At 38.4% G+C, this 9,866-nt stretch overlaps 1 protein-coding gene across 1 annotated transcript; it reads right to left on the bottom strand.

Moving 5' to 3' along the window:
• Positions 1–27: 27 nt before the first annotated feature.
• LOC311060016 (GTPase IMAP family member 8-like) lies at positions 28–9,312 on the bottom strand (the record flags this gene model as incomplete). Its single annotated transcript, XM_084078141.1, has 4 exons — positions 28–143; positions 5,548–6,243; positions 8,477–9,187; positions 9,282–9,312. The coding sequence occupies 4 exons, from the start codon at positions 9,310–9,312 to the stop codon at positions 28–30; spliced, it is 1,554 nt and encodes a 517-aa protein (XP_083934267.1).
• Positions 9,313–9,866: the final 554 nt, after the last annotated feature.

The following is a 9,866-nucleotide window of genomic DNA, read 5'->3' as shown; positions in this document are numbered from 1 at the left end:
TCAACAGTCAACAGGACAGCATGGGGTTCAGGAGAACACAGAGTCACACCGTGTAGAAGGACGTCTTTGATCTTCTGTGATGGAGGTGTAGTCGACCAGTCTGGACAGTTCACCACACTCACTTTTCTTCCAGCAACTCGTCTCTGTTGTCTGACACATTCTGTCAGTTTAGTCTGGGTTTTAAACTCCTGGAATATGAAGTTTACTGTATGTTAGTCATAATAATAAAAACATTCACTCTATTCTGTCTTCACTGGAGTTCCTCTTCAATCCTACCAGAAATTAACTCACTGAATGTATTATTGTCTCCGCCAGGCCGAAGGCATGGCGAGAGAGTATGTTTTCCACCCCGTCCGTCCGTCCGTCCGTGTGTCCGTGTGTGTGTGTGTGTCCGTGTGTCCGTCCGTCTGTGACCAGCTAATCTCCGGCACCGTTGTCTTGATCGCAGCGAAACTGTGCACACACACTCCCTGGATGCCAATTTAGAACCTTTGCCCCAAATTGTTCTCATGGGCCTTTTATAGCGCCACCAGGAGGCCGATTTGTGCAAAACATATTTTTTGACAGTACTCCTACAGATTTTGTCCAAAAGTCACGCAAATCGGTACACAGTATCTCTATAGTTATTAAACCAAACAGGTCTTTCATATTTCTCATATTTCATCCTGATTGGCTAAAAATGTCTTCCAAAGTTTGCAGGAGTGCTCCGTTTTGAACAAAATGCCTCAAATCATGAACACAGCATGCAATTTCCGTGACATTTTGCAAGCACATTCCCACTAGGCCGAGGAAGAACTACCATTTGATTTTTTTCAAATCAGCCTCATGGTGGCGCTATAACAGGCCGATTCGTGTTTTTACCTATAACTGCACCAATCTGTGTACAACTTTGTATGCGCACTCCCTAGAGGTCAAGGAAAAACCTCTGCCCTGCATTTTTCACATTTGCCTTTTATAGCGCCACCAGGAGGCCGACTTATGTAAAACATATTATTTTATACCACTCCTTCCAATTTTATCCAAATTTCACGCAAATCGGTACACTTGATCTCTATAGTCATGTGATCACGACGGATGTGTTTGATTTTTCATATTCCATACTGATTGGCTAAGATTGACATCTAAAGTTTGCATTATTGGCTTGTTTTGAACAAAATTTCGCAAATCATGAACGCACAGTCCGATTGCGGTCAAACTGTCCATGCACATTCACACTATGTTGAGGAACAAATGCCACCCTTTTAACATTGGCCTGTTATAACGCCACCAGCAGGTCTAATTTAGCGAAACTACCAATGTTGTTAACAAAATGCCTCAAATCATGAATGCAGTCAGTGTCCGATTGTCGTGCAAGGCCTAAGAAGAAACGGCACCCTTTTCACGTTGGCCTATTATAGCGCCACCAGGAGGCCACAATAGCCTACCTGACCTGGCGGAGACCTGTGCTCCGAAGAGCACTTTTTCTAGTTCTCCATCACTTTGTCTAACAATGCCACAGTAATATGGGATTAATATCATGTCATAATGACTTCTGAAACTGAAAAAAGTTCTAAAAGTTGAAACTCTGTGTTTGAAAGCTTGACGTACAGGTGTGCATAAGTCAATTTGACATTCTATCTTCTCCACAGAATATGTTCTGAGCACGTTTTATTAAACAGAGCAGTGGTGGAAGAAGTACTCACATATATTACTTAAGTAAAAGTAGCAATATCACAATATAAAAATACTCTGTTACAAGTAAAATGCCTGTTTTCTAAATGTTACTTGAGTAAAAGTACAAAAGTATTGGCATCAAAATATACTTAAAGTACCTACATTAAAAGTACTCAAATGTTTGAAAAGAGCAGATAAAAAAAAGAAAAGAGCAGATAAGCTCACAACGCGTTGCAACACAACGCGTTGTGAGCTTGTACATCGGCTATTTTCAAATAGCCTATGTATAAAATAGGGCAAGAGTGGTTAATGTATGTTTCATCATATCATAAGTTATATCTGAAAAGTAACTATTGTAACATTTTCAAATAATTGTAGTGGAGTAAAAGTACAATATTTGCCTCTGAGATGTAGTGGAGTAGAAGTAAAAGTACTGAAAATGGGAAATATTCTAGTAAGCTACTACTAACTACTAAGTAAAAAATCCTAAAAACTATACTTTGAGTACTTGAGTAAATGTACTTAGCTACTTTAAACCACTGAAGCAGAGAGCATCATTATTCAACTTTCATTTGTAGTTGAGTAAATATTTGACCAGGAGTATTTCGACTCAAATATTGAGGTTGGGTAGCCTACTTTGTCCACACAGGTTATTGATCAGTACCAGCAAAGAGCTACTGTATGGAAGTAAACAGAATAACTAACAGTGACAGATTTACTTTATCGATTACTTTTTCAATTAATCAAATACTCGAGTTGTGCAGGTATTTTTCTTATAAGAAAATGTTATTTATTACCACATTGATTAACCATTTAAGGGTTATTTCATACTTCGTCAGACAACAATATCATGCAAAGACAGTGAATATCAATTCTACAAGCTCACAACGCGTCGTGATGCGACGTGTTGTGACCTTGAAGATCGGCTATTTTAAAACTTTTACGTTTTTTAAAACGTTTTTGAGACTTTAACCCAATAAGACCTGAAGCAGATTCTACAAATGTCTTCTACATCCCTACAGTTCTCTGAAAAACGTATGTTGCTATATGTGGTGCTTAAACTTTTTCATCTCAAGGACCCTCAAAATTATATTTATTCGGCCACCGACCCCCATCTCAAAATATTTTGTTCCAGGGACCCCCAGAAGCAAAGATTTTAGTTAAAAATGTTTGCTTTAAATTTTTTCAAATATAGCAGATCTACAAGCTCGTAGCGCGGCACTCGGTGCCGCGCTACGAGCTTGTATATCTGCTATTTTAGATTAGCCAAAGTGTAAAATTATGCTTTTAGCTCAAATCAAAAAGTGACACAGTGACAAATAAAAAGTGACAACCTGCGTTCGAGGTCTTATATGCTCAAAATAGGTCATGATTATTAATGTATTATTTTATTTAATAATCGATTATCGATTTTTCCTTTTTTAAATAAATTGATTAGTGTGTTGTTGTTACTGTGTACTCCTATAAAGTTAGCCAACACAGTGGTTCTCAAAGTGGGGTCCGGGGACCCCCAGGGGTCCTTGAGGGGGTTCTAGAGGGTCCCCAGCCAAATGATTGATAGTTAGGAACCGAATGGGACCTTATGGGTCTGTAACTCAGAGAGTGTACAAATGCAACCAAATGAACCCTCACGGGTCCATTTAGTTCCATTTGTACACTCTCAGAGTTAAATGAACACTGATGATTTTACTGTGTAGATGGGGTTCCAGAGATAAACGGGGGACAGTGGTTTAATGCATATCAAATTGTGGCTCCTTGAAGTTAAAATGGTTGAGAATCACTGCTATAGCTATAATAATCTTCCCTTCTGGGGGTCCCTGACATATCTTTTCAAATGGGGGTCCACAGACTAATATGTATCATTTTGGGGGTCCTGGACATGAAAAAGTTTGAGAACCACAGAGCTAACACACAGTCATGGTTTGCATTAAAGATTACAGACATGATGAGAATCTACATGTGTTGGACTCCATGTTCATTTGAAAATGAACATCTGTGTGTATTGATCACTGACAGTTCATTGATCACATGATCAATGAACATTCATGACAGCAGATACTTTTACATTATCTTCAGAAAACACATTTGATCACTTTACTGTTTACTTACTTTGAGTGAAATCATTCATTATAACATAACATTCATATAATATTACTCACCTTGAATAGAGTTTCTTTAAACACATTATCCTGCAGTATGTCATCTCCAGCTCTGCTCCTGTTCTCCACCAACCAACATCACCTTCACATCTGGTAGACTCTGATGTTCTCCTGACACACACACACACACACACACACACACACACACACACACACACACACACACACACACACACACACACATACACATACACATACACATACACACACACACACACACAGACACACACACACACACACACACACACACACACACACAGCATTAGTTCACTTTACACTGATTTAGGATTGGATTCAGAGATTCAGCTAAATGAGTTATTACATTGTATAATAATTCTGCAACAACACTAACCACAGAACAGTAAAAAAAAATGAATCAATAATTTGAAGTTATACTGAATATTATGTGATCAATTATGCAAATGAGTTGAACATACATGAATTAAATCACCAATGTGTCAATCTGTTGGTCACTAGATCATTTCAATGGAGGAAGTCCTGCATAGACATTTTCACTTAACCCATTAAAACCTGGGACGCATCTCTGTCATTTTAAGATTTCTTTGGGCTATTCAAAAATAGCAGATATACAAGCTCATAGCGTGGCACCGAGTGCCGCGCTATGAGCTTGTAGATCTGTTATTTTTTGAAAAATCATGGGATTTTTTGAAAATCTTTGAATATATATATTTTTAAAGCAAACATTTTTAACTCAAATCTTTGCTTCTGGGGATTCTACAATTGTCTAAATCCTATAACAAAAATTCGAAGAAAAAACTTGTTGCTAAAATATCAGTGGTTTTCATGTCAAGGACCACAAAATGATATGTATTTGGCCGCGGACCCCCATCTCAAAATATGTTGTTCCAGGGACCCCCCAGAAGCAAAGATTTGAGTAAAAGAATATATATATAAAAAAGAAAAACATTTTCACAATTTTTATCAAATAGCAGATATACAACCTCATAGCGCGGCACTCAGTCTTAATCTAATAATGCTCCTAATGTATGTATTGCTTATCATGTATTATTTATCTCAATTTGCATTAGTACTTGAGTAAATGTAATTAGTTACTTTCGACCATATGTTATAACAGGGCTCTTCAACGTTTTTCAGGCCAAGGAGCCCTTAGCTGATAGAGAAATGAAGCAGGGACCCCCAATATATGGATACAATTATGCTGCAGATTAAACTTTTTCATAGATTTCATAGATAGCTTCATAGATTAGTTTGACAGCACTATCATCAATGTTGTGTAAATGAATGTTTGTTTATACATTATCGTATCTATTAATATGTTGGATTCATGTTAATGTGTATTTTCAGACATTTAACCACTTAAACCCTCAATACTGAGTAAACTTGACCTGTGACTCTGTACTTGGTCTTCTCTTTTTCCCCCCTCTGTCTACACCAAACCTCTTTGTCGAAAATAGCAGATCTACAAGCTTGTAGATCTGCTGTTTTTGGCTAATGTTCCCCTCAGAATAGGGATGCTAGGGTTCAAGTGGTTAATGTAGAATATACATTATTAATCAATATAAAAATCAAGGTCAGGGAGAGAGAGACACACTGACAGACACGCGCGTGTGCGCGCGCGCACGCGCACACACACACACACACACACACACACACACACACACACACACACACACACACACACACACACACACACACACACACACACACACACACACACACACACACACACACACACACACTTGATAAACATCACCTTCAAACAGAGCTTTCAGAGCAGTTCTTTGTCTCTGTGTCTTGGTCAGGAATGTCTGGACATGTTCCTCTGTGATCTTCTTCCTCTCTGACAACGTCTCTGAAACATCTCCATCATCTTCATAGTGTCCACCTCTGTTTCCTGTCACCATCTCCTCTATCTTCCCCAGCAACTCTGTGACCTGAGTGTCATCTGTCTTCTGATTGTTGAAGACATGATACCTGTTCCCACATTTGTCAACAAGCCAGTGGAGGTCTTCTCCTTCAGCCTCAATGTGCTGCTCAATGCTTCTGTCTCCCAGACAGTCTCCATAGTTGAACAGTACTATAGCATGACTCCATACAGTCTGTGACAGAAGTGTCATGTGTTCCTCTAATGCTACTCTCTGTGTTTTGGTGAATGCTCTATTAAGAGGAACCATCACAAGAACAGCATGTGGTCCAGGAGGACAGAGAGACACACTGTTCTGGATCTCCAGTTTGTCCATATCTGAGGTGTCCTGTAGTGGACTGTTGTACCACCAGCCTGGTGAGTCCACCACTGTCAAATGTCTCCCTGCTACTTCACCATGTCTCACCTCACACTGCACTGACCTCAGACTAACTTTAAAACCACTTCCTCCCAGAATGGTGTTTCCTGCTGAACTCTTCCCAGAGTCCTCCTCTCCCAACAACACAATCCTGAGGTCTGTCAGTCCTGTCAGAGAAAAAGATTGTTTACTTTCACTTTGACAGCTTCTTATTTAACCACTTAAGACATTTAATTATTTCACAATTCATCACACAACAAATAGTGAAAATAGCAAATCTATAAGCTCACAACACAATGTGTTGTGAGCTTGTAGATTTGTATGAAAATGATCACCTACAGCATAACAACATGCGGAAATTAGGCATGCCAGGATTGATATGATTAAGAAACAAGGCTAAAATGTCCAGGTCTATATGTTGTTCTTAATATCTGAAATGACTGAACATATTAACAGCAGAAAGGTGTGTTCAGTGTACAGTTCAGAACAAATACCCACCAGGAGACATCATAGAATAATAATAATGTACATTACTACCTAGACTAGACTCATGTAACTGTGTGTCTGTGTGTCTGTTTGTGTGTGTGTGTGTGTGTGTGTGTGTGTGTGTGTGTGTGTGTGTGTGTGTGTGTGTGTGTGTGTGTGTGTGTGTGTGTGTGTGTGTGTGTGTGTGTGTGTGTGTGTGTGTGTGTGTGCAGGACTGATCAGCTTCATCTATCTAGTACACACTGCCAGTAGAACCAGGAAGTACCTCCATTTATTGTCACATATCCTCATTGTCGGGTGGAAACCTTGTATGTCCAAAACCATTACTTGTCATCAGTTTTAGTTTGTAGTTTTAGTCATAGTCTTTAGAATAAAATTCCATTTAGTTTTAGTCATATTTAAGTCATTTGAAATGTTTTAGTTTTAGTCTAGTTTTAGTTTTAGTATCATAGGATTTTAGTCAACTAGATCTACAGTTAATTTAAATGACGAAAATATGTATTTTAGCGGGCTGTGATAGCGTTGTAATGCCTGATTTATACTTAGCTGTGTGCCGAAAATAGCCGATTTACAAGCTCACAACAAGTCTGTGACGTGTTGTGAGCTTGTTGAATGACATAATAAAATTACATGCAAGAACACCAGTCCCTCCATCTAACATTGTAGTCATTTTATTATTTTTCTTTGTTGATGAAATTGTAAATATATTTGGTCCTAGTTTTAGTCATCATAGCTTAATTTTTATTTCATGTTTTTTTTTTTTTTTTTGTCAGTGAATAAAGGTAGTGGATGAACATTTTTCGTCATAGTTTTAGTCGACAAAATGAACACTGCTTGATATGAAATAGAAAAAACAGCCTGTGTTCCAATGTATTTACTGTATTGTAATTATTATTTAGTCACAAGCTCTTGTTAACCCATTAAGACCAGGAACGCATCTGTCATTTTAAGATTTCTTTGGCTATTCAAAAATAGCAGATCTACAAGCTCATAGCGCGGCACCGAGTGCCGCGCTATGAGCTTGTATATCTGCATTTTTTTTTTAAATCGTGAACATTCAATTTGTATAAATCTCTCTGAATATATATACATATTTTAAAGCAAACATTTGTAAATCTTCATTCAATTCAAATCTTTGCTTCAGTGTCTTCTGAATCCTAACAGTTTTTTTTATTTTACTTATGTTGCTATATATCAGTGGTTCTCAAACTTTTTTCATGTCAAGGACCACCCAAAATAATATGTATTTTAAAATTGCAGCTCTAAAAGCTCATAGTGCGGCACCGAGTGCCGCACTATGAGCTTTTAGAGCTGCAATTTTAAAATACATATTATTGGTTAAAGTGATAATGGTTAAAGTGTTTACATAAATATTTATAAAACCCTCACAGAATTAACACTTTCCTCTCATCACGATGCAACGTGTTGTGAGCTTGTAGATCTGATATTTTTGCTACTTTTGTGTGAAACTGTAGTTTGACAAAGTAAGGCGTTCATTTAAGGAATAAGATAAAAAGTTGATATGGAGATATGAGGTTTCTGCCCAACAGTAGCGATATGCACACGCACACACACACACACACACACACACACACACACACACACACACACACACACACACACACACACACACACACACACACACACACACACACACACACACACACACTTTCATGAGAGAAGGCGATATGGCAATTTTTTATGAGCCTAGGAGAAAAATGGAGTATGAAAAATCTGTCTCTAACACTAGTTTTTCAATTTTGTCATTCACATTACTCTGACTGACAGACACACAGACAGACAGACAGACAGACAGACAGACAGACAGACAGACAGACAGACAGACATGAACTCATAAACCTCTTGGCAGAGATTAATGAAATATTATCATTATTAAAGTAAAACAAAACATACCAGTATCTTTTGGAAGTCCAGTTGTTTGTTTCTGAGCGTCTGCCCTCCTTTGTTCTGCTCTTCTGCTGATAGTTCTCTCCATCTCCTTCAGTTCCTCTGAGACGTGTTTTTCTGTCTCATAGTGACAACCATTACTAGTCACCATCTGATCTATCTTCTCCATCAGCTCTGTGACCTGACTTCTATCTCCTCTGTCACTAATGTTAAGAACATGGAAGCGGCCTTCACATTTCTCACTAAGATATCTTAACTCATAGCTAGATCTAATGAGATCAGGTCTCATTTTGTTTTTATCAGCTACAGTGAACACTACAATAGTGTGTTTCCACACTCGGTCACTGAGGAGAAGACTCAAATGCTCCTCTACTGACATATCTGTTCCTGCATATGGCTCGTCCAATGGCATCACTAGGACAAAGGCATGGGGTCCTCCTGGAGGACACAGATACACACTCTGTTGGATTTCTAACTGAGTCAGTTTTGGGGTCATATCTAGGGGATGATAAGACTCCCATCCTGGAGTGTCGACCACAGTGACCTGTCTACCAGACACTACCTCTTGTCTCATGACACTCTTGACTGTTCTTCTGTTTGTTTCAAAAACATCTCTGCCCAGGATGATGTTTCCTACTGAACTCTTTCCAATGGGTTTATCATCATCTCTTCCCCCGATCAGAACAATTCTCAGTTCTGTTGATTCTCTGTCCTTCCCTGGTTGGAAAAATAAATATAATATTAATAAAGATCACAGATGTAACTAAACCAGTGTCATTTTGCTGGTTTCATGTGTTTTAATAGAACGCACCTCTGATGGAAGCTGAGGTTCCACTGGCCATCCTGTCTACAGCTGTTGTTTGAACTGTAAAACAGTAACATACAGTTAGTCACAATAATCTGCTGTTATTATAGTTTTGTTGTTATTACTGTTATATCACACATTTGACAATATAATGAATACCTTGAGACGTTCTAAATGGACCCTTACAGGTCTGTAACGCTGAGCGTGTACAAATGGACCCTTGTGGGTCCATTTGGTTTGTACATTATCAGCCTTGAAATGTAAACGTTTGATAACACATTGGTTCTCAAACTTGTTTTGTCTCAGGACACCCCTGTAAATAACTTTTTCATCCACAGCACCCCTGAATTACATTGTTACTTTAGAGCACCTTACTGTACATTTATATATAAAGTACGCATATATGTACATCTTTCCCCCTAAGATACAGTATGTCACGAGGTGAACTTGAGAGATTAGGACAGATTGTAAATAACTTTTTTTTAACTTTATTTAACCACTTGAACCCCAGCATCCCTGTTCCAGTTGGAACGTTCACTAAAAATAGCCGATCTACAACGCGTCCCAGTCGTCCCACTCCCAACGGGACGC

The sequence above is a fragment of the Gymnoscopelus microlampas genome (assembly GCF_963454915.1).
Source record: "Gymnoscopelus microlampas genome assembly, chromosome: 14".
Classification (NCBI taxonomy): Eukaryota; Metazoa; Chordata; class Actinopteri; order Myctophiformes; family Myctophidae; genus Gymnoscopelus; species Gymnoscopelus microlampas.
Note: the sequence above shows the minus strand (reverse complement) of the source record. Positions and strands in the feature narration are given on the sequence as shown.